Source organism: Mustela nigripes, chromosome 6 (assembly GCF_022355385.1).
Source record: "Mustela nigripes isolate SB6536 chromosome 6, MUSNIG.SB6536, whole genome shotgun sequence".
NCBI classification, from domain to species: Eukaryota; Metazoa; Chordata; class Mammalia; order Carnivora; family Mustelidae; genus Mustela; species Mustela nigripes.
The window spans coordinates 46,123,048-46,148,553 of NC_081562.1; the positions used below are offsets into that span (position 1 = coordinate 46,123,048).

At 39.8% G+C, this 25,506-nt stretch overlaps 1 protein-coding gene across 1 annotated transcript in view; it reads left to right on the forward strand.

Annotated features, from left to right (window-relative positions):
• Nucleotides 1-1,164: 1,164 nt before the first annotated feature.
• TSPAN8 (tetraspanin 8) overlaps nucleotides 1,165-25,506 on the forward strand; it is a 31,082-nt gene continuing 6,740 nt past the window's right edge. The window contains exons 1-6 of the mRNA XM_059404700.1: nucleotides 1,165-1,574; nucleotides 14,185-14,247; nucleotides 19,110-19,247; nucleotides 20,735-20,809; nucleotides 20,911-21,018; nucleotides 24,983-25,114. Coding sequence (XP_059260683.1) covers nucleotides 1,515-1,574; nucleotides 14,185-14,247; nucleotides 19,110-19,247; nucleotides 20,735-20,809; nucleotides 20,911-21,018; nucleotides 24,983-25,114 — 576 coding nt within the window. The 5' untranslated portion in view covers nucleotides 1,165-1,514. The remainder of the gene's footprint in view (nucleotides 1,575-14,184; nucleotides 14,248-19,109; nucleotides 19,248-20,734; nucleotides 20,810-20,910; nucleotides 21,019-24,982; nucleotides 25,115-25,506) is intronic.

Below are 25,506 nucleotides of genomic sequence, written 5' to 3' on the forward strand. Positions count from 1 at the left end.
TATCCACATTAATATCTCAGTAGAAGTTTGTGAAATTATTTCCATTTTCTGGAGGAAACAGCATAGGACTCCAACAATTTTCACGATTATTTAAATATGAAGCCATTATTTTTGAACTAATCCTGAACTTGGCATTCACACTAAATATTACTGATGCCAATACAATAAAAATACATTGTGTTTATACTCAGGGAGCGGGATTTTTCAAGAGCACCTTTCTATGTCAGTGACAAGTAGAAAAAGATTCTTTTAACTGACCCAGTTTCTTACAGGTCCATGCTAGCTTATTGTATAGAACTTAACGAAGATTTTAAAGAATTATTTTGTCCTAAAACATTTTGAAGTATAGGGTTCTTTTCTTTAGGGACACAAGAACTCCCTTTTAGAGGCAGGATGTGGAAACGAGCATGACCCAAATTGTTTATACAAAAGCAGTCCACACCTCCCTGATTAGGTCAGAGAATTTTGCCTTTTACCTGCCACAGCTGCCTTCTATTAGCACTAGAAACAAATTGTACAATCTATGGTCACTGAACTGTGACCACCTTCTCATTTTGAATTTCTTTGTCTAAGAGGACCAGGAATCCAGAAACTGAGTTCCGTGGGGAGGAGCTGTTGCTGGATGTAACTTACCAGGGGAAGGGAAGTGCTTCAGCCTTAACAATAAACTGAACTATCAAAATGGCCACCTATTATAAAATGAACACAATGAGGCAGTCAGAAAGTGACTCCTGAGCATTTTCCCCCTCTTTATACTGTAAAGAAATAAAGGTAAAAGCTGAATGGTCTTGTCATAGGCAGGGCAGTCTCTCCCTCCCCACTTCCCGTATCTGTGCTGCCTTCACAGCAGCTCCCCGACTTGTTTTGAAATGAGTTTAGAAGCTTTGGAAGGCAGGTGCATGTCGTGGTTGTTCCCAGTACTCTGGGGTTCAGGATGAAAGGAGACTGGGGGGTAAGCCTTCAGATTTTGCACATTTCCAAATGCATTCTATTGCCCCCAGGAGAAATCTTGCATTGTCGAGAAAATGCAATGCAAAAACGAGTTGAGACACAATGTCCCTTTATGTCAGAGTGAAACAGTCTTGCTTTCCTATAGTAGAAACAGAGGGCAGGAAGTCAAGTTGTGGTTTCTGAAATCCAACAACCTCGTATCGCCGTGCCACTCTCACTCGGATCCAGCGCCACTCCTTAACTTGATATCTGTTTACTTTAGAGGAGGCAGGTTTTTTGAGAAAGGATCATAAATATCCTGGCTGGGTGCCCCAGGAGCCATGACAAGCAAAAGAACATACTCGCCTAGTGATAGTCCTTGTGATATTTAAATGTGTGGGTTAATTTTTTATCCACTTTAATAACTGGATTATTCCCCTCCACTCCTCCTCTGCTTTCTATTTCTACTCTGAAGCCGTGGGCACAGAAATCTCTGCAGGCAAATTACTCCAGAGCATATCGCTGGACAGTCCTACAAGGAACAGTTACATTCACGGCATCTGGATTCCTGATCGTTTTCCGACATGGCAGGTGTGAGTGGCTGTATAAAATATTCTATGTTTATCTTCAACTTCTTGTTCTGGGTAAGTTTTTTTTTTTTTTTTTTAAATTATCAATTTTAGACAAGAAAGGGGGACCTTGATACAAATTTATCATAAATGAGAACAGACTCTGCACTAGAGAAATAAGAGGAGGAAGAAAATGTATTTTCCATTTACTTGTTTGGTTTTGTTTGTTCTTTCTTTGGTTATTTCAGTAATTGAAAATGAGCCAATGACTCAAGAAAAGTGGACTTCAGGATCTGTAAGGATAAACATTTCATAAATGTTTTGATATTGTTGCAAAACAATCACAGAGGGAAAAAAAAAATCCCTTAATTAAAGGACAACGGTTCTGAGTTGTATATCATGCAGGCCTCCCTGGTTTGAGGATCTTGTGGGAAAAATTTGGTCTCATTCCACCGGCGCCCAGCCCCTGAATCCTAATCTTTACATCTGGGTCTGAAACAGGTGAATGGTGGGGTGTCCAATTAGGGATGTGAGGAAGGGATCATTTTCAGAGACCCAAAGAAGAAACAGTGGGTCATAAACACCTTGAGAGGAAAATAATACAATTACTTAATCATGGAAAAATTAAACTTCGTTAAACTGGTTAAAAAGAAGTTAGTATTTCCATGTGTCATCACCCTGCCTCTTAATCAACAGGGTTGGTATTTTAGCAGGTCTTATGGGGTTTTTTTGAAAGCCTGTTGACATAAGACAGCAAATAAATTGATAAGTCACATTAAATCTTAGAAAATGGAAAAAATAAGATATGGAACGCAAAAGGTAAAAGGCAGGCTGGGATGTTGGACAATCGACATCATTTTTAGTAATGTAGGTATAATTAAAGATTGTTCAGAAGTGAATCAGTAGAAATAGTCCAATGTCCTTAAATGAAGAATTTATTTTGCATACTAGATTTAAGATTTTATTTATTTATTTGACAGACACAGATCACAAGTAGGCAGAGAGGCAGACAGAGAGGGGGGGAAGCAGGCTCCCTGCTAAGCAGAAAGCCCAATGCAGGGCTGGATCCCAGGACCCTGAGACCATGACCTGAGCCAAAGGCAGAGGCTTAACCCTCTGAGCCACCCAGGTGCCCCTGCATACTAGAATTAAAAAATGGCTTCTTCGTGGGATGCCTGGGTGACTTAGTTGGTTAAGTGTCTGCCCTGGGCTTTGGTCATTATCCCAGAGTATGGGATCGAGTTCAGCATAGGACTCCTTCCTTGTTCAGCAGGGAGCCTGCTGAACCCTCTGCCTGCTGCTCCTTCTGCTTGTCCTCTCTCTCTCTCTCTGACAAATAAGTAAATAAAATCTTAAAAAGAAAATGGCTTATGTAGTATAGGCAGGAGAGAGTTTTGGTTTTGTTTTTTACCTGGTTACCTTTAGTAAACAGGCAGCTGGTATCTATATGTTGGTAAACTTCTGTCCTGTTAAAACAATGATGTACCTAATTAAACAACTATAGGAATACAGTCTTGTACAGAATGACTTTCCATTCAATGTCAGCAACCCTCATGAGTACAGATGAAATATTGGCGAAGTAAATGAGAACGTAAACAAATAAAATAAAATAAAGACGATCTGTCCCTTTACTTCCTCTTTTCCCTAGAAAAACAGACTGGTTTTTACAAGTATTAAGTCTAGATCATGAATATATGCCAGTTTTTTAAAGTTAGTCCTGATAAATTTCTTCCCTTAAAATATTTAAAACTGGTTAAACCTTGAGAGTAGAATATAAACAAAGGGATGTCTATGAACTTTGGTTTTGTTTGTAGCTTTTTGTTATGAAGAATTTTGAACATGCACAGAATAGAAAGAGGTGATCAACCCCATCATCGAGCCCCGCCAGTGAGGACATCAAGGCAATTCTGTGTGTGTGCTCTGATTCACTTTCTTCACCCTGTATGAATTTGAAGCAAATCCCAGATACATCATTTCATCTGTAAACATTTTGGTATATATCTCTAAAAGAGAAGTAATTCTTTAAAAAAAAAAAAAAAAAGAAAGAAAGAAAAACATAACCACCATGTCATTATCACACTAAAAACTTAACAAGAATTTCTTAATTATCGAATATCCATCTAGGGATGTTTCAGAATCTAAATAAGGTTCACACTTTGCCATTGGCTGATATATCCTATATGTCAATTTCATTTCCATCTTTATCTCTCCCCCCGCCCCCCCCCCTTGAAATTTTATGCATTGATGTGTGTTGTCGGTCTTGCCACACTTCCCACAGTCTGGAGTTTGCTATTTGCATACCTGTGGTCTAGTTTATCATGTCCCCATGTCCTCTGTATTATCTCTAATCTAGTGATTGAATTTTTCCCCTTGAAGGGGTTCAGGTGGTTATTTGGGGGGCGGGGGGCAGGGGAACACAACTACTTTCAAAGTGATATTGAGTCCTTTCATTGGCCATACAGACATACTGTCTGACTGGGTCGCTTTTTGTGATTCTGGTTGCCACTTGATGCTCAAGAACCTAAGAAACAGTCCATTAAGAGTTCCAAATTGGTGATTTTCTGTATCCATCACCTCATGTATGGGCGGGAATACTTTCAATATAGAGAAACCCAGCATTTATTGACTGGTTACCAGTAGTACCCAGTTTTTATTAAAAAAAGAAAAAAGGCAGCATAAATGCTTCTTACTCTTTACTTAACCAGTTTTGAAATTACGAGTTAATTTCCTGGTATCATGCAACAGTAATTAGCAAGCATTTCTGTAACTCTTTTATCTTTGGCCATTGGGGAGCGTCTTCAAGTTAGCTCCTCAGTCCTTTTGACACGATCTTAGCGTAACTTCTTTCCCATTGGTATGACAAGGTGTTCCAGACTTATTTCCCTAGTTCTTGCCCTAGACCTGGAATCATCTTTTTCTTCAAGAAGTCCTGAGATTTATTTTTAAAAAACTGCAAACCTTGTCTTTCTAAGGCACAAAATGTATATGGGCCATTTAAACAAGCCAAAATATGAATATGTCAATAAATACATGCCTCTTATTTTAATAAGATCTTCTAAAGTACCTAAACTAGTAGAAGTCTTCAAATTATGAAATCATTAAAATATATCTATATTGTATAAAAACAGCATTATAAAGTGCATTCACAAAGAATGTGAATACATTGGAGATCCGTGTTCCATTAAAGAGCTACTCAGGAATTTGAAATCTGGATTTTAAGTAAGCTGAAATGACAAAGAGTGATTAGGCAAGGGGCATGTTACAGGTTCAGGATTATATATTTAAGATTAGAGATCTCTACTGTGTTGTACCCAGATATTGTCACTGCTTTCCCCGAATTCTCTGATTATTTTATGGTCCTCATTATCTCTTGTTTTTCTGGTAATGAAGACAAAGTCTTTCCAATGCATTAGATTTCAGTTAGATATTTCTAACTTCCCTCGGGTAAAAGGCCTTGTTCTTTCCTTCCGCATATCGCATATCGGTGTGACCTACAATCTCTATAGGACACATCTCGAAAAGGAGTCTTCAAGTAAGAGGAATGGAGATAAAGGCCAGTGATAACTTCTCAGCCAACAGGTGATATCAACATTTTCATTCAAAATTAGATAGCAGGAGTCCCTGAGGTTAGGGAACCACTGCTATTTTTCTACTCCCCCTTCTATCCCCAACCCAGCGTTCTCCATTGGAATTTTATGAACCTTCATAGGAAATTAGCAATTTGTCACATTCCTAATGTTTACTTAAACAACAAGTTTAACAGTCCCACTGATGTGGTTTTCTCATAGATATCCATGGCCTTATGTGTTCAAATGCATTCCTTCTGGTGTAGCTTGTGTAGCTTGCAAAACTAAGCCTTTGCAAAATAGGGCCAGATGTTGAAATATCTCTGAGATATGCATATGGTCATGTAACCTAAACATACCAGTTTCTTTTGGGAGAGAACTTGAGATAGGTCACGTAAATATGGGGCAATTTCCAATTGTCAGAATTAGCAATTGAAGAAAAACATGTAAAAGTGGAAATCATTCTCAATCACTGATGCTAGTGTTGGATGCAAGTCACAGGGAAGTGGAGAGAATGGAAAAATTCCAGGTACAAAATCTATTTCTCCAAGTCTTGTGTCAGAACAAATGAGCCGCCCAAATTTCCTTATGGTCTTCTCAAATACGTCAGTCTGGGGAGTAGTGTAGATGCTGGGGTATAGTAGTTGTTCTGGGTAAGCACAGGACACGGAGCCTTCGCCCAGGGACGCAGTGGAACCTCCAGGAGGTCCGCAAAGGGAGCTATGGAGAGGCCAGCCCTGCAGAAGGAAAGTGGAGTGAGGTCACATGCCCCATCCCAACTGAGGTAAGGTGAGAAGGAGGGGCCAGGTTGTAAGAGCCAAAGGTATCAACAAATGCAGGATGCTGGGACCTGAAGCCATCGGAAGAGAGCAGAAGGAAGTCAGAACTTGGAGGGAGTCCAGGAACCAGAATTTTGATGTTTCTCCTTGTATTTTTTGTGGTGCCTGGGTCTCCTGGCTGGCTGGGCGTGCAGCAAAAAAGAGAGTCAAGACAGAGATAACTGAGATGGAGGAAGCTGAAAAAACAATCAGGCCTGATGATATTTCATTCTGTCAGTTGATGAACTCTCCCAGGTTAAAGACAGAACTATGGCTGGAATGTGTGAACTTGGTAAATGCAGTGGTTTCCTGCCACTCTGCAGTCGTGTGGAACTGTAACCCTGACAAGAGGCAGCCAAGCCCAGGGGTTGAGAGGCCAGACTGAACCTCCGCTCTTTCATCGCTAGCCATGTGACCTTGGGGAAATGTGTTGATCTCTGTGTGCTTTAGAGTTCCTCATCTTTAAAACTGGAGCTAGAGTTGTTGGGAAGGTTAAATGAGTTAAGGCATAGAAAAAAACTCAGAAGAACGTTAAAGAAATGTTTAAGAAGCAGACATTTCCACCAATGTTTAAGAAATGTTTCAGAAGCAGATATTTCCACCAACATTGTATGGACATTTTTGTAAGACAAAAATATGCAACTATGCTGTGTAGTAAGAAATCAGTTCCAGTGCTGGATTCTGAAACAGAGGCAGAAATAAGATGGCAAGAAATATGATGGAGGCAGAAAAATCTTCTAGCACAGATGAGGGGAATGGAAAGAAGGAAAGCAAATTTTGCAAGCAGATAGGCTTGAGATTCAAATCCTGACTTCGCTTCATATTGTTCTGTGGACAGGAACACTTTCCTTGACTTTTCTGTGCCCCAGTCTCTGTGTTTGTAAAATGAAGACGATAATTTTATCCAGGAGAGTTAATTGTGAAGATTAAATAAGATACTTTCTGAGAGCCTATAACCAGGGACTCACATGCAATAATAGTGCAATTAATGCAATTTCCCCCAATGCCACCCATCATACTACTTTTTAATTTAAAAGTATTAGAGTCTGGCATGGTAATATTTTATACATAATTGGCTTTAAAAACTGAAATATGATTTTAGCCCTACTTGGCCCTCCTCTGGCCTCATGGGACAAGGAGTTATTGACCCACCCTGAGCCTGGCCTCCAAGCTGGGGGCCTGAGACCCCCATTTTCTCTGCCCAAATGGCTCCAAACCTGTTTCTAGGGTCCCTTAGAAGGGTCTAGACCCTTCTTCATGGTGTGGGGCGCTGTTTGCTGGAATGGGAGCAGGTTGGAACAGGGCTGGCTTACAGGCTGATGCATCTACAGTCATTCCTGTTTTGTCCCTTGGAGTTCAAGGACAGAGCCTGGAGTGGGGGCCAGGGGCAGGGCACTTCTCCCCAGGCCACCCTCTGCTGATAGCAGACTCCGAGGAGTCAGAGAATTCAAAATCATATCTTGTCCTCCAGGTGATTAAGTGGGCACATTTGTCAAGGTTGGATGATCGGAAACATTTTATATATGTTTATTACCATGAATGATAACTTCTCAATATAGAGACCTGTGGGCTGTGGACTGCTTGTTCTTGGTGTCCTTGCCCCAGGCCCTGCAAATGTATGTACAGTTCTGCAGGTTGTGCTTTTGATGCAAAGTGATAAAAACATTCCTGAATTTGCATCATTTTTTTTTTTTTTTTAAGAGAGCATGAGTAGGGGGGTGGGCAAAGGGAGAGGGAGAAGCAGGCTCTCTGCTGAGCAAGGAGCCCGTTTCGGGATTTGATTCCAGTACCCTGAAACCATGATCTTAGCTGAAGTCAGATGCTGAACCGACTGAGCCACCCAGGTGGTCCCTGAATTTGCATCCGTTTTATGATTCAGAAACATTAACTCGTAACCTTAAGCTCATAAAATCCTGAACATCCAGCTCTCTTTACCTATTTGTGAAGTTATGTACATTTTAGTGATTTTATGCTTTAGTGCAGCAAAGATAACCTGAAGTGTGTTCACCCAGACCCTATTTATGTCACAAAGAAGTGTTGATTTCATCCTCCTAAATTTGATTTATTTCTCCTAAAGTTAGAGCTCCTTAAAATCAGAATTTTCAGCAGTTGTACTGGGCATTTGGCTTATTTACTGGGTTCAGAAGAGACACATGAAGGCAACTCTAGAGACACTTTGCTATGTGCTTGCCAGTCCTTGATACAACAAATAATCAGTCACTAGAGCCTGAAAAACCATGAGGGCAGAGCCTGCTGACAATGGAAGTTTTTAAGTAACTCCATTGGTGTAGAGCATCAGAAAAGCAGATAGTGTGTGAGCGAGAGGAGGCACGGTCCGTAAGTCAGAGCTGCATTAGGCCATGCCTGGAAAGAGAAGGCCCAGCAAGTTCTCCTCCAACAGGAGGTCTGAGAATTACCGTCAGCCATGTCGCTAGAGTAAGGCAAAGTGCAAAGCCTACTCTCACTGAATAATACATCAGAATGGGTCTCATCTTATTCAAAAATGAATAAGGGAAAAATCCAGCTTAGGTCCTAATAAAGACTGCTGAACAGGTGACAGGAAACTCTGAAACCTTAGAGGACAAGCACACATCCCTGAAAGAAACACTCCAGCATCATGGAGAAAGGACCTGGGAATTGGCATCCACAGAGCAATGGCAGAAAACAACTCCCTATGAAACAGACGATGGAGGCCACGAGAGCAGAAAAGGAGGCCACGAGAGCAGAAAAGGTCAACGGGAAAAGCATAGAATAAACTAAAGAAGTACCTCATGTAAACCAGAAACCCAATGATAGAGTTAAAATCCACTCCGGAAACATTAAATGGAAATGGTGAGAGAGAATCCCAAACTGAGAAACCCTCTCGGAGGAAAATCAGAAAGAGATAAATGAGGTGGAAGAAGGTAGACGAGAGAATGGACAACCGGAACAATTCGTATTCCTGAAGAAGAGGATACAGTAAATGGGAAAAGAAAGATAATCTCACATTTTAAAAAAATTCTCACAGGCAACAATGGCACACTCTGCATCATCTTAACCACAATGCCATGGAACTAGGCTTTTAAATAAATCTTTATTAAAAAAAAAAAAAGAAAGTTGAAAATCAACAAAAGCAGTTCTGTCCTAAAATATTAGGGCTCTTGGAATCCTTGCCTCTTGCATTCATGGCCGGAGGTGTCTTTGGATTACCATGAAAATAGATCTTGGAGTCATCCAGATTATCCATTTGGATATTTTCTTATTCTTTTATAGCCTTTCAGGAGCAGCATAGGAAGCTTTCCCTTAAGCTTACCGAAAATGTGTCCATTCTGGGCCAATAATGATAGAGCTCATGATCCATACTTTCCGCTAACAGAGCGCTGTGCACTTTCTTCCATTTTTAATGCCCCTTAAATACACTCTGATAAATCAAAAGGTAGAATTGAGAGGGAAGGAGTAGGAATGATTGGCGGGCGCCGTATCCAAGAAGAGGACAAATCAGCTGGTTCTGTATCATTTATCTTTGCTCTAGGTGGTGCCTCCCTTTTTCTTCCTGGCACTTTGTAGTTTTCAGCTTGTGCCCTGTTTTAGTCTGCTTGGGCTGCCGTACCAGAGTACCATGGGCTGGATGGATTAAACGACAGAAATTTATTTTCTCATAGTTCTGGAAGCTGGAAGTCCAAGATGAAGGCGCCAGTCCATTTTGGTCCTGGTGAGGCTCTCTTTCTGGCATGCGGGTGGCTGCCTTCTTGACCTGTCCTCCTCACACGGTTTTTGCTGGTGCATAGAGAGGGAGAAAGAGACAAAGAGATCTCTTCCTCTGTCACCAATCATCTTGGTCACCAGTCATCCTGGATTAGCATGCCACCCTGATGATCTCATTTAACCTTAATTACCTCCTAAAAGCCCTATCTCAAAATACAATCAGACTGCAGGGTAGGGCTTTAACACGTAAATTTAGGAGGGATATAGTCCGGTCCATAGCATGCTCCTAAGCAAACATCAAAATTATTACCTAATTTCTTAGAATGTTGGCTCAGACCAACTGCATCCTAATTCCATAAAAAGAAAGATGTCTTATAGGAGCTGAGTGATAACCAAAATGAAAGATGTCTTATAGGAGCTGAGTGATAACCAAAACGAAATTGCATTAATTGCACTATTATTGCATGTGAGTCTCTGGTTATAGGCTTTCAGTCCTACCTTCAAGGAGAAACCTTTGGGGTTTAGGGGCAGTAGGCCTGGCCAGTTCTGCATGTCCATTTACATTTCCTTTTACAACCTGCTCAACAGAAAGTGGGACAGAGCTAGGTACTTATATCTTAATTTATACTCTTGATTATTTAGATAGTATAAGAAGGCTGTGGGACAAAGACCCAAAGCCAAATTGGAAAAGGGCTCAGAGAACCATTATGATAGCTAGTCTTGTAACAATTGGGATAAAATAGGTTAATACCAACCATGACTCTAGAATTATTATTCTTGATAGAAAATAAATTTACTTTTAAAGTCAGTATAAAATTTAATAATTTTATATTATTTAGACTGATTTTTATATGTAAGTTTTTTCAATAAGATGAGACTGGCATGTTCTAAACATGTGTTTCTTTTGTTTTTAAGATTAAGCTAGAAGAAAAGATAGATAGGGTTGGAAATGACTATGTATCCAATTTCAAAATTTCTAAGAAAATTTAGCTAATTGTAGAAATTGAAATTGGGTAAAATATTCTTGACTTCTGAAATAATTGGATATTCTTTCTTTTTCTCTCTTTCTTTTTTTCTCTTCCCTTCTCTCTCTCTCTTTCTTGCTTTCTTTCTTAGAAAGAAAGAGAGAGCATGCGAGTGGGGTAGGGAGAAGCAGAAGGGGAAAGAGAGAGAATCTTAAGCATGCTCCATACTCAGTGTGGAACCTGATGTGGGGTTTGATCTCATGACCTTGAGATCATGACCTGAACTGAAATCAAGAGTCAGATGCTTCACTGACTCAGCCACCAGGTGCCCCTCTTTATTTTTCTTTTTAAAAATTAATTTTTAATTATTTAAAATAATTTAAAAATAAATTGAATTTTTTTTAAAGAGCAGTTTTAGGTGTACAATTCTATGGAAAAGATGGGACAGACCTTTCCCATACACCTTACCCCCACACATGCATAGCCTACCTTGTTTTCAGTATCACTCACTAAAGTAGTACACGTGTTACAATTGATGAACCTCTACTGACATATCATAATCACCCAAAGACCATAGTTTTCATTAGGTCTCACTCTTGGTTTTGTATATTCCATGGGTTTGGACACATGTATAATGACATTGACATGTATCTATAATTGTAGAGTATTATCACCGCCTTAAAAATCATCTGTGCTCTATCTATTCATGCTGTATCCCCTTTGGCAACCCCCGATCTTTTAAGATCTAAAACTAATCCATAATTTTGCCTCTTCCAGAGTGTCATATAGTTGGAATCCTACAGTATGTAGCCTTTTCAGATTAGCTTCTTCTACTTAGTAATATGCATTTAAGTTTCTTCCATGTTTTTGCATGGAGTGATAGCTCTTTTTTTTTTTTTTTTAGTGCTGAGTAACATTCCCTTGTCTCAATATACCACTTTATTTAGCCATTTATTCACCTACTGGAGAACATCTTGGCTCCTTCCAAGTTTTAGCTAGTGTGAATAAAGCTGCTATAAATATCCTTGTGCAGGTTTTGTGTGGACATAAATATAGAGAGATACCAAGGAGCATGATTGCTGGATGATAGGATAAGAGTATGTTGGGTTTTGTAACTGCCAAACTGTCTTCGAAGGTGACTGTACTGTATTGCATTTCTATCAGCATTGGTTGAGAGTTCTGTTGCTCCACATCCCTGTCAGCATTTGGGATTGTCAGAGTTTTAGGTTTTGGCCATTTCAATAGGTGTGTAAGGGTGTCTTGTAGTGGGTTTTTTTTTGTTTGTTTGTTTTGTTTTTTTTTTTAAAGATTTTATTTATTTATTTGGCAGAGAGAGACACAGCAAGAGAAGAAACACAAGCAGGGGGAGTGGGAGAGGGAGAAGCAGGCTTCCTGCTGGGCCAGGAACCGGATGCAGGGCTCTGGGATCATGACCTGAGCAGAAGGCAGACACTTAACTACTGAGCCACCAGGCGTCCCTATCTTGTGGTTTTCATACTCCTTTTAAAGTTAGTGTTGGGCGCCTGGGTGGCTCAGTGGGTTATGATCTCAGGGTCCTGGGATCGAGTCCCACATCGGGCTCTCTGCTCAGCAGGGAGCCTGATTCCTCCTCTCTCTCTCTGCCTGCCTCTCTGCCTACTTGTAATCTCTCTGTCAAATAAATAAATAAAATCTTTCAAAAAAAAAAATAAAGTTAGTGTTGCAGATAACACTTGGTGGTTGAGAAGACTAAAGGTTATAATTTGAAGGGAAAATATGGTTGATTTCATTGACTTCTCAATGAGTTGATATGTAAAAGGATTTAAAAAGTAAACTAGAGCCACACAGAGAAAAACAAAAGTTAAGGGTTTGAAAAACCAAAGTCTTAGTCTCTAGGAGTTCCTACGGTTTTCTCACTGGTAGTCTCATAAATTAATATCAGATAAGGATAATAATCATAATAATTAATGCTATGTTCAGTTAAAGTTGGATAATTAATGCTATGTTCAGTTAAAGCTAAAAGCCAGAGCAACTACTAAGACAATCATTGTAAATCTACTTGAGAAGAAAAAGAAAGAAAATATCAGTGAACAAATTAAACAACAAACAAAAATCTAACTGCTGTAAATTACTGAAAATCTCAGGGGGTCTCATTATCATTCGACATAAATCCTTACAGACTTATTTATTAACACAGAACTACTAAAATGAGCATTTATCTCCATCTGCAAGTGAAATTAGGATTTAGTGGAAAGGGGGGGGAACAGGGTTGTCAGGCTCTAAAGCTGTCTTTTCAGTGGTTTGAATTTTATGGTGTATGCCAATGTATGACTGTAAGATAATTAAATTGTGCAGGTTATTTGGCGATTTGAGAAGGAGCTTTGGTTTTCCATTGCCTTCATTATTTGGTAAGAGTTAAAGCATGTGGAGGGGCAGATTGGGTTAGGAGTGGGGCTGGATTTTCATGACAGAACTGTTATTTCTTGGGGTTCTAGCTCCTTGATCTGAAAGGAAGGGTTTGGACCCAGATGACTATCTTGAGATCTTTTAGACAACATGGATATTCTCCGATTTTTCAGCTGCCAATGGTACTCCCTATTCCTTAAGAAAGCCTTTGACTCCACATTCAGGGTAGACTTAATGAGAAGCCACTGAAAGTGAACCGGTTGTTCTGGGTTTGCTGGCCTACGGCTCAACCATGTACAACAGCAACGGTAGGACAAGGTCAGCGAGCTTCAGAAGACTCGGGAATTTCTCTGTCAGAGCACCCCACGACCAGAACAGTCTAGAAAATCTTACAAGCGCTGCTATGTTTGCTATGTTACCAAACTCGCTCTCAACATCTCTCTTTAATGATAGAGCTTTGATTTTTTTTTGATGCTATATAATATATATATATATATATATATATATATATATATATATATGAAATGAAATAAAACAAAATCAAACCCTGAAAGACAAGGGTTTTCCTTACACAAAAGTAAAATGTGTTTCACATTTTATGTGTTGGCTTTGGTCCAAATGAAATAATCTGGGAAAGTCATTAAATGCATTTAAGAGTTTAAGTACTGTTGCTCATTGTTCCTCCTCTCTGGGTAAGTTTTACAACCTAAAACAGCTTATTTTTAAAAGAGTTTATTTGGGTACAAAAAGTGTAAACCCTTGTTGCTTACCTGAAGATTTTGTCAGATGTACTACTGTTCCCTGCCTATCCCAATTTCTTGCTTCTAGAATCTTGAAGGAATGTTTGATGATTAGGTTTTTCTTCCCTTTTGGTCCAAGACAGCTTCTGAGACAAACCCAGGGGCCTAGTAAGGATATTTTGTCTTTAAACTGTTGTGACCTATCTTTCAGCTATTATAATCTAGCAAAAACACAGAGTTAGTGTTGAAATATGAAAAACTATAGTGGTGGTGACTTCTTGTCTGCAGACCGATGAATGGACTGTGGATGGGAAACAGAATTATTCTTAACAAATTTACCAATTTAGTGGAACGTTTTAGCAATTACCTGCACGTGAACATGCCAGATTTACATCTTTTAGGTGGAAGTGTATGATTAGTGATAAGCCATTATGATCTAGGGGTGTGTTCAGTCAGAGTCGCAGCTTGTCTCTGTTGTCCTCTAACACGTTTTTTGTTTTTTGTTTTTGTTTTTTTTTTTCCTGCAGCTATGTGGCATCTTGATCCTGGGAGCGGCAATTTGGATACGAGTTAACAAAGATGGTGAAGAGGTAAATAAATAGATACAAATTTCTCCACTCCCAAAACAGGTTATTTCTCTTCCAATGATGAAAAAGTGACAACAATAATATAAATATTTCTATAGCCTTTTCCTTAACTGCTTGATGTAGTCCTTTGTGCTGGTATGCGATCTTATAATTTAATTCAATTTAATTAATCAAATTTAATTACTCACTATGTGCCTGGCACTGTGCCAGGCATGGATCAATCCTTTTGGAGAATGGAGGGGTGTTATTTTAATGATAGAAAGACTGCCATGAACATGGAGATCGGAAGGGGCTAGAATGGAAACCAGGCTCCTTCGTTACTGGCGGAAGGCCAGCCTGAAGTGTAGCTGGAGGAGACAGACTGCCATTCCTCCACACCAACAGTGTCTGTAGTCCAAGGTACTGACCATCATTTGGCTGATCCCAAGGTGGAAGGTTGGTCCAAAGTAAAGAAAAGGAGAAGTTCTTTTGGAGAAGAAGAATTTGAATCTAAAGGCAACAAAGTACAAAGGTGGTTAGTAATTAATTACCTGTGCCAACTGGCATTGAGGGTGACTCCTTAGAACAGTAAGACAGCAGTCCCACTAGGGCAACTGAGCCCTGGGCCGGGGGTGTCCAACCTCTTGCTAGCTAGATAAGATTAGCGCAAGCCCCTCTCCTTCACCAGGTGCCATTCTGTGCCCCGTGGCAAAGCACTTACCAAGATTTTCACAGGTCAGGAAGAATTCAGTTCGTAGAGTTAATTCTGGCTCCAGTCTTTGGATCGCACATGGGCGGTTTCCATTCCGTATTACATCCCCTTTGTGAATGCAAAAGAGTGCATGAGGGAGAGAGAAGGAGGAGGCGCGCGGGGCTCTTCCTTTGGTTCTACCCAACAGAATAGCTGGCATCATTTCCTGGCTCCCCTGCTTCCATTCTTCTCTCCCCCTTCTTCTGAGGGGCCCTCCACCCCCCGAATTATTCTTAACCGCATGCACGGCAGTTCCCTTCTTCTTTGTGGTCTGGGCTCTTGCCACCGTTCAGGATCCTGTCTTCTACTGCTAGAGCCTTTTCAAGATATTTATTTGCCCAAATTAAGTGTCTGCCTGTAAGAGAAATTTCGATCCTTATTTGATAATTATTAAGATACACTAAGCCAGCGATTAATGTATTCTGATTATACCGTGATGAAGCTAAATGCCTTTGGAGACAGTCTTGTCATAAGAGAGACTAAAAGCGAATTAACATCTGTTCTGATTCCTTTCCTCAACTGGGTGGCTTGTCTGCTTCTACCTCCCTTCCTGCCGGCCTGCCTGCCTTCTTTCCTTCTCTCCCCTGCCCCCCGCTTCCTCCCTTCCTTCCTTCTCTATCTCCTCTTCTCTTTTTCTTTTTCAAATCTGCTTTCTACCCTTAGAGAGCCCAAGGAATCACAGGGGCAGTTAGCTTCCTCATTTGGTGCCTTCCCACGGTGAGGAAACTGGGTGAGGGACAGGTGTGGCAAACTAGTCGGTAACATCCTAGTCCATCTGGATTTCATTTATGGTTTTATACTGATAAATGTTAACAGGGACTTCCAGGTGGCCTTGGGCCCTGGGTTTGCACTCAAGAAGGATATTTGAAGATACCCGGAAACTCTGTTGTCTAGAGGCTGACGTCGGATTTTCGGAAGCGTAATTAAGCCCAGAGATTAGACAGCTGCCTATTCAGAGGGCGCGTTTGCCTTTCTAAGATGTGTGTGCAGCCTGTCTTTTATTTCACTTTATTTCTGGTTGATATGGGAACATTTTCTTTTTCTCCAAGTGCTTCTGGTAAACAACTTTGGTGTTTAGTCTATTAAGAAATTCCACACATTGAATGTATTAAAGGAGAACTGTTGTCCTTGAGAGGGAGGGACTCCACATCTGGGGACACAGAATGAATTTGTAGAGCGAGGCAGCATCTTCTGTTACGTTTTGACTCTTGTGCTCTGTCAGTCTCGAACCCCAGATGGAAAGTCCGTATCTGCTAGGACACCGGCAACCAGCTTGGCTTCTGTGAAGTTGGCTTGATTTATCTCTCTCTCTCTCTCTTTTTTTTTTTTTTTTAAGATTTTATTCATTCATTTGACAGAGAGAAAGAGATCACAAAAAGGCAGAGAGGCAGGCAGAGAGAGAGAGGGAAGCAGGCTCCCGGCTGAGCAGGGAGCCCGATGTGGGGTTCGATTCCAGGACCCTGAGATCATGACCTGAGCCGAAGGCAGAAGCCTAGCCCAGTGAGCCACCCAGGTGCCCTTGATTTACTTTTATCTAAAGTCTCTGACTAAGAATCAAGACTGCAAAGAACTAATTTTAGTAGGGGAAAAACAGAGGCACCAGTTTTACAAGAAAAAGCTAGAGCATGAAGGCAAAAAGGAAGAATGTCTGGGAAGTCTTTGTGCACAAATTTTAGCATATCTCTTTATGCTCAAAGTATCTCTGCTAAGGACACTTTGTTTTCCCTCAGGGAAACTCAGCACCCTGAGGCAAAGCCTATGGGCAGCTATTCTGTCTCAGGAGATCTCTTAGAATTCACAGAACACCCTGAGTCTTCTTCAAGGTTCAGCCATTAGAAATCATTCTCCCTTTGTCTTCACCCACACAGACACTGTTCATCCAAGACAGCCTTTGAAACTCTGGTCTCCCTTTCCTGGAGTCAACACCTGAACTCAGATTTCCATGTCTTGCCTGAAAAAGAAGAGCCACTTGTTGGGCTGATCTTAGAACAGCAAACCCTCAGGCATCCAACACATTGCTTTCTGGCCAGTCTCTAGCCAAGGGGTCACGCTGCCCACACCAGTCTTCTAGAATTGCTTCATTACAATGCTGGCCGCCCTCTGCAGTCTCCCCTGTAGGTATTTGACCTGTTATTTCTGTCTGGCCTATAAGCCGAATTCTGACATCTCAAGACAGTGAGTTATCCCTCTCAGATGCCTTCAGGTTTACCTGCACTGGCCACAATGTTCTAGGGGAGTAATGTTTGACGGTAGGTGGGTAGAGGGGGTTTCCTAATGCTGCTTTTTTGGGTCATTATCTGCTCTGATCCAGGTGCCTTCTGTGTTTATTAACAAAACCAATTTCTTAGCTTCAGTATGAACACGCAAACAACAATTAAATAAACAAAAACCCTGAAAAACAAACAAAAAAATCTTTAGGACATAAGCAAGCTTTCCAAATATGTAGGTTGAAACATTATCTGTAAGCACAGACTCTTAGAGACAAAGGAGGCCTCAGGGATCACAGAGGCTGACCCAGTTTCCTTTATAAATGGGAAACTAGGGCCCCACAAGGTTAGTTGACTAGTCTGGGGTTAGAACCTTAGTTATATATAAGGATTCTGACTAGAGTATAAATCTTTGTTTTAATGCTTTTACAGTTGCAGCGCATTCTTTCCTATTAACGTTGAATGAAGCTTTCCTTTAGGCTATAAGCTGGTTTTTAAAGTCTTTAAAAACCATACACATTATTATTAGCAGTTTGGTTTTTTTTAATGTATTTCCTATTAAGAGAGTCTACATGCTGGCCCACATGCTGTGCAGCAGTTTCTAGAAGGCAGGGTCTCTGAGGTAGTGTAACAGCTAGGACTCTGCCTGGAAATAGCCCGGTAGATAGAGAGCATATTAATGGATGAGATCCCAGGAGCACTCGTGTACAGAATATGCACAAGGCTTCAGTTTTCGCTTATGATTTATCTGGAAAACGAGTGGTAGATTGAGGCTAGGTATCAGAAAGCTGATGAAGAAGAGTATCTGTATTATGGGAGAGAAAAACTGAATTATGCAGGGAAGGTAGCCCAAGCCCATATAAGGAGCCCTGGGATGTGTTCCTCAATATACCATTGCTTAACAGGCAAAGTAAAGAGTTTCTGACGACTCTAAAGACCATACCTTCTGGGAACAAGGAGACAGAATTACATGGAATGTCAGCAACTAGCATTATTTTCTTGGTTTAAATATTTTTGTTTGTTTGGGCGAATGTATAGACCTGCATGATCACTATTACAATCAACATGCAAAGCGTTTTTATCGACCCATACATGTTCACCATATCCCTTTGCAGTTGGTTCCGTCTTTCCCTCCTGTCTTACTCAAAGTCAAACACTGGTCTGATTTCTGAGTTACTTATTCTTGTATGTCATACAAATGGAATCATACAGCAATCACTCTTTGGAATATGGCTTACTTGGCTCACCCTAATTTTTTTTAAGACTCATTCATACTGTTGGGTCTCTTGGTAGTTTGAGGAACTTGCCTTTTGAATTTAAATAATTAGATTGCCATAAAATATGCATGGTTTACTATGTGACTCTTAGGTATAAAACACAAAATATGAAAACCAAAAATCGCATCATGGGTGAAAGTACCTATCCCTCTAAACTTTTAAAAAATAATCGCCATTTTAGGGGCTCCTGAGTGGCTCAGTGGGTTAAAGCCACTGCTTTCAGCTCGGGTCATGATCCCAGGGTCCTGGAATCGAGCCCCACATGGGGCTCTCTGCTCAGCCAGGAGCCTGCTTCTTCCTCCCTCTCTCTGTCTGCCTCTCTGCCTTGTGATCTCTATCTGTTAAATAAATAAATAAGATCTTTTTTAAAAAAAATAATCGCCATTTTAAAAGTCTATGACATTTCCTCAATAAGGCATCCAATATATCATCTTAGAAAAATATACATTGGAAAATGTTATTCAGGTAAGTAATACCTCAAAAGAATGGAGGCTCCTTAAAGCAGGAATTTTTTTGCTTCTGGAAATCACTGAAGTATCTTAAGGTGCCAGAATAGGGCCTGGTCCATACTAAGTACCCAAGGGATATTTCTCGAACAACCAACATGGAAGAAAGGGATTTTTCTGTCATTCATCTCTTTTTTATTTTCAGATTCTCAACCCTGGGAATTCTGTTACTAGCCCCTATATTTCTGTGAACATCTTGATCGCTGTGGGGTCTATCGTCATGATTCTGGGTTTCCTGGGATGCTGTGGTGCTGTGAGAGAAAGCCGCTGCTTGCTTCTTTTGGTAAGTTCTCCAGACAGATCCCAACACCCAACCTTCAGACTTCTGAGGCTGGTCTTCCATTTCCATTGTCTGTCAAAAAGACTTCCCAAGACTAAGGAAACTCTAACTTTTGTTTAGGGGGGTTGATTATAGAGGCCAATATTTTTTAGCTTAGATGAGAGGATGCCCTAAGAAATTATAGTCCTTCCTTCCTCTCTCCCTCTCCCCACTCCTTCCCTTCCTCCCTTCTTACTGAGTACAGGGTTGTGTGCCAGATACTGGGCTAAAAGATACAAAGACATTAAGACAATTAGAACCCATTAGGGAAGACAGACAAGCCAACTATTAGCTCTAGTGTGTATGGCCCAAGAAGAGGAGGGCAAGGATAGAGGAGAGAACTTTCAAGCTAGAAGCGGAAGTGAGAGTGGTGTTTGTGTGGGTGAGGGGGTGACGGGCTTTCCAGAGACAGAGTTTGTCAGCGTGGTGCTGGCATGTTTAGGGAGTGACATGGCCTTGGGTGTGTCTAGAGTGTGACAGAGGCTGTTTTTAGTGCATGATGGGAGATGGGTGTGAGTGCGGACGGCGTCAAATCCTATTCCATGCTGACCAAATTGGAAGAGAGTGAGGTAATCAGATTTGTTGCTTAGAAAGTTTCAGGGAGGATGGATTGGGTTGGGATAATCCACAGACTTTTACCTTTACCAGGTACAGTAGAAAATAATAAATGGATGTAGAAAAAATATTAGAAAAAGATCCTGACATATTTATTAGATAAAAGCTAACATTAGTGTTTACAGAGATCACTTCAGCTTGTTTCTCTCATAGAGTAAGTATTGTATCAGTCCCTGAAAGATACTGTGTAACAGTTTGTGTATTATGAGGGAAGGCGGAGACACAGACCTCAGCAGGATTTTAATAGTATCCCTAGTGGTTGCCTTTTGATCAATAAGGCCTCATTCGCAATTTGGGAGACTTAATTACTTGAGGAGCTTGTTTTAAAGAGAGAAAACCTAATTTGTGGGCTGCATTCTTTCAAGTTAGAATTCAGTAGATCTGAGGCAGGTTTCAGAAGTGTACATTTATAATGAGATCCCAGGTGGTTCTGCTAACGGTAGAAAACTTGTTTTGAACTCCTTTCTGAAGTTTGTCCTAAAGTGTGTGCGAGTTTGCATTTGATGAAGAAAAAAGAGTAAGAATATTCCAATAATTGTATGTATGTAAACGTTCAAACTTCCTTCCGTTCAACATCACACCGACGTCTACAATCCTCTCAGTAAATTTTTGTTTTAACCGCTTTGCTTAGTCGGAGTTTGAAACAAAGGTTTTTGACGACTATAGGCCCGAAATTGTCTTTTTGAGGCAAAGGGTAGAATAAATGAGGAATGTGGTTATTCTTCCAACGGTAATGTGATCCTGATTGCAGAACAATGCGCCAAGCCCAAATGTCCCAAGATGTGACTGAAGGCCCTGGGGATAATACGTGTTCCATTTGTTTTCTTTTTTTTCAGTTCTTCATAGGCTTACTTCTGATCCTGCTCCTGCAGGTGGCAGCAGGTGTCCTGGGAGCTACCTTCAGATCTGATGTATGTATATATACATAATATTTGATAATTCCGGAAAAGTCTAAAATATCAAAATACTACCTTCCAGCATGAATAATTTAACAATGCTTTTCAATTTTCAGTCCGAGCGCATTCTGAATGAGACTTTCTATGAAAATGTAAAGCTTTTAAGTGAAACAGACAAGGAGGCACAAGCATTCCAGGAAGCCCTGGCTACATTTCAAGAAAAGGTAATTAGCATTTATAGGTCATTTGGGGAGTGGGGCATCGGTTTTGTGTTTACTTAATTTTTAGCAGGAGTATTCCTTAAAGTAAAAACATGTCTCCGTTTTGCAGATTTTGACTGATTATTCTGTCACTATGCAGTAAGAAAAATCCAAGAGTATTTCTGACTTTGCTTCCAGCTTCTTATGAAGTTCTGACCCAGTTTAGGAGGACAGAGATTAAGAAGATATGTTTATGACCAATTAAGCCTCAATGGACCAAATCAATAGTTGTTTCATACTTCTTACCATTAACCAGGATAGTGTGTTTGGGGCATTTGGAAAGTCTCTCTCCCTCTGTCTCCATGTCTGTCCCCTCTGTCATAAAAAGAATTACATGTATCATTTCTTGCTACTTAGTTGTACTGGGCCTTACATTTAGCAGGTCATTTAATTTTTATGACAACTCTTTGAGGTGGATCATTATATCTTTATTATCCCTCTTTTATAGATAAGGGGTTAGGTGTTGGAGAGGTCTGATGGCTAATGAGTAATAAGCTTGGAATTTGAACCCCGTTGTCTGACTAGTTATTTTTTTTTAATTGGTGTACCAGCCTCTCCCTTATTTACTTATTGAAGTTGCTTCTCTGTCTTTAGGGTAAAGTCAAAATTGAAGGTATTATATTCTCTGGCTCTTACCAAATATTTTAATATTTGTAAATACTACTTCGTAAACATAAAACAAACAAAAACAAAAACAAAAAAACAAAAAAGAAGCCCCTCCCCTCCCCTCTCGTCCAGTCAGGTTTGTCTGCTCAGGACCCCTTAAACAATTCTGCCTTCCTACCTTGGCATCATTCCCTATCTTGGAAAATACTAATACTTTTCTCTTTCTTCCCAAATACTACATGTGCTTCAGGGCTCGACAAAAATGTTACTTACTCTGTAAAACTCCAAATCACTCTTTTTTTTTTTTTTTTTTTTCAGAATTCCCACTGTATTAACCACATGTAGCATTCGGTTCACATGTTAAGGAAATTCTCAGAATCTCAGAGGACAGCTGGACTTTGTAGGGCATTTAACTTGACTTCTCATTGATTGAAGTTTTTTTTTTTTTATTTATGTTTATTCACCCTCTAAGCATTGAAGAATTTAAGTTCATCAGTTTTTGTCCATCCACCCCATTTATATCTAAGTCTGATGATTAGTATGTTCTTTCTTAATTTGAAACAAAACCTGCCTCCCTAGGATTTACATCATTTAGTCCTAGTTCTTCCTTCTGGAGTTTCAGAGGAAAAAAAGAAAATCTACTGATGCGTTTGCACATTGCAGCTTGTACTTTGACAATGGCTATCATATGACTTCTAAAAGCTTTGCTTTTTAAGTTGAAACATCCTTGGTTTCTTGAACTATTTATCAGATGACTTTTTTTTTTTTTTCCAGAGCATTCCCCAGTTCCTGTTTGAATAGACTCCAGCTTGTAAAAATTCTGTTTAAAGCATCATTTCCAAGAGCTGAAACCTGATAGGAGTCAGTCTCTGTTTCACTTCCTCTGTGGTGTGCTTTTCCCAGCATCCCCAATAGCTGCATTTCTTGATCCTCTCCCCTCTAGCATCCTATTCTGGAGCCCAGATCAACCCAGGTTGAAAGCAGGAAGAATTTAAGCAACTCAGTTCTTCCCCTGAGTGGGACCAATCATCCTTGATCCTCCCTGGTGGTTGACTTAAGACAAAAGGTGCTCTAGGTAAACACCAGATCTCTGGATTGGGTCCTGAATTGCACTTGCTGCGCATTGTCCCTGATATCCAAGGTCCCAGTAACAACCATGGGGTTCTAAATGTTCTGTTTATTTTAGCACAGTTCTGAAATTACTTCCATTCTTGTATGCTAATCCTATGCCTGAAGCTTCCTATGCTCATAGAACTACAGTTCTTTTTTAATGTCCATTTTGAGTTCCTTCCTTCCTTCCTCCCTCCCCCCTCTTCCTCTCTCCACCAAGGTTTAGTAACACTTTTTTTTGGAAAAAGAATCCTACACCCAACTCTTGCTGGATGACTCGGGGGCCCACCACACATGAACAGAAGTTGTCTATACAAAGTGGTTTTTCTCTTTGGATTTTGGAGAAATGCCCCCATGACTTCTCTGCTAACATACTAATGGAAAGTGCTTCTCTCGGATTCTTGGTGATGACTCTTTGTCTAGAGGTGGTTGTATTGTTCACTGCGCTGAGTCTTGTTCATCCAGCTGTGATAACACTTCCAACAAATCCTGGCCAACTTCTTCCTTGACTTCTCACACATCTGATCTGGTGACCAGATATCATACCAAGTTTAGTCTTTCTACCTCCTACCATGTCTTCTGCTTCTAGGCCTCTTCTTAAGGAAGGAGTCCTGAGGTATATTGTTCTCCAAATATGGACTGATCTGTGAGTACATATAATTGGGACTTTTAAAAAAATCTGGCTATCTATATCAATTAATATTATTCAAGATTATTTAATCAGAAAGCATGAGCAATTAATCATGTCTATCATGAAAACAGGAAAGGAAGCTTTTCAAGATTGTTTTTTTTGCTCATACTGATTGACCTTAGGACAAACTGCAATCTTTCACTCTTCGTCATATGAATGTCTGCTGAGTCATATATTTGTGCATTTAAGGCTTTGAGCCAAAGGGCAAGACTTTATATCTGCTTCAACTCAACTTGTTGGTTTGAGTCTATTTTTTTCAACTAACTTTGGAACTTGAGTCCATTCCCCAAAATATTAATCATCACTGCCAGCTCTATAGCAACTACAGAGTTGAAAAGGTCCTTTCCAAATATTTATCTAAATGATTCATATCAGTGTTGAACAGAGTATAATGGAAATGGCAACACCCACCACAATAACAGCAACAATAGCTTCCACATACTGAGTACTTTCTATAAGCCAGGTACTGGGCTAAGCACTTCCCATCTTCACAGGAATATTACTTTTTTGTTGTTGTTTTTTTACAACAAACCCACGACTTTTCTACTCTGAGCAACTACTGTTATCTGCATTTTACAAATGAAGAAACTGTGGCACTGAGGGGTTAAGTAATGGGGGTAGTGTGGTCACCCAGCCAGAAGTGAAAGATTTCTCAATATCCTGGCATTTATAATGCATCTTAGCCTAGAAAATCATGTAGTCTGGGTTCTGTTTTCTCCAGCAGTTTTTTCTAACTTTTCTTCATGAAGAGTTGTCTTTCTAATAGATAAAATAGAACAAGATGAGGTACGGTTACATCTCTCTTTCATCTGATCATACGATGGGCCATGGACCCTGAGTCATCGGGTTTATTGTTCCTTGTTTCTTTTCCCAAAACACGACCACAGATTCCCTAAATGTTTCCCCATGTTTCAGTATATTCTGGGCCTTCCTTGACATTATTTTAAGAGTTTCTTCCTTCATTTGCCTGCCTCCCCCATTTTGCAGAGGTCCATGTAAAATTCAGCTTTACCGGAGGCTCACCATGCATCATCTTTTGGCCTTTGAGAGGCCTCTCATTCTTTTCCTCCTCTCCTTCAAAAATGATCAAAGATCATTTTTAAAACCTCTTTAAAATCATTTTTTAAAACCTCTCATCTCTTTTGAACAAAAGTTATTTAAAGAGAACTTGATTTTCTCATGAACTTTTTGGAAGCTTCTTTCCCCAAATCTGGGGTACATAGACCTGATTCTGCCCCTCTCTTTTGTCATTTAAAACTAGGTGAATTTTTCATCTTTTCTCCAACTTCTTCAGACATGTGCATCTGCAACCCTATTTTTCCTTCATTAATATTAAGACCAAAATGGAAGATTTCTTCATTTTTGCTTCTATATCCAGAGAAATTAGTGAGGTGATTTACATGACATTTTGGTATAGGAAACACTTTAATAATAGTTTCAGAAAAATAAGATTCAACGTATTGACAATTTTTTAAAATTTTCTTTGGTGATTGTTTCATATACCTACTTTCCATTAAACAGTATAAATGCTGTGGTTTGGTCAATGGAGCTGCTGACTGGGGAAAGAATTTTCAACAAAATTTTAAGTCATGTGAATGTACAAGTTCGACAGATTCTTGTGTGGTATATGAAGGCAAAAATGTTTACAAACAGGTAAGAACAAATCAAACTTGACATAGTAAGTGGTTCTGTTAATTATTTTTCACCATGAGTCTCTACAAAAAAAAAAAAAAATTAAATTGCAAGAAATTACAATGGGAATAATGATATAAAAGTCCCAGGAATTTCCCAAATAATAAATAAATCCTATTTAAAGATAAAAGTGGATATAAAAAAGTGAAAGTATTTCTTTTTTTTTCTGTGAGTCTGATATCTTTTAAAGTCAACATTAATAGATCAAAGAAACATTCCACTGCAAGAAGGAAAGCACAATCTAACTGATGAAAGTTATCTCATCTTCATTAATAATGATTAATGACTAATCATTATTCTTCTTTATTTTTTCTATTTTAACATAAGTCCTAGAAAACTATATTTTCACTTTA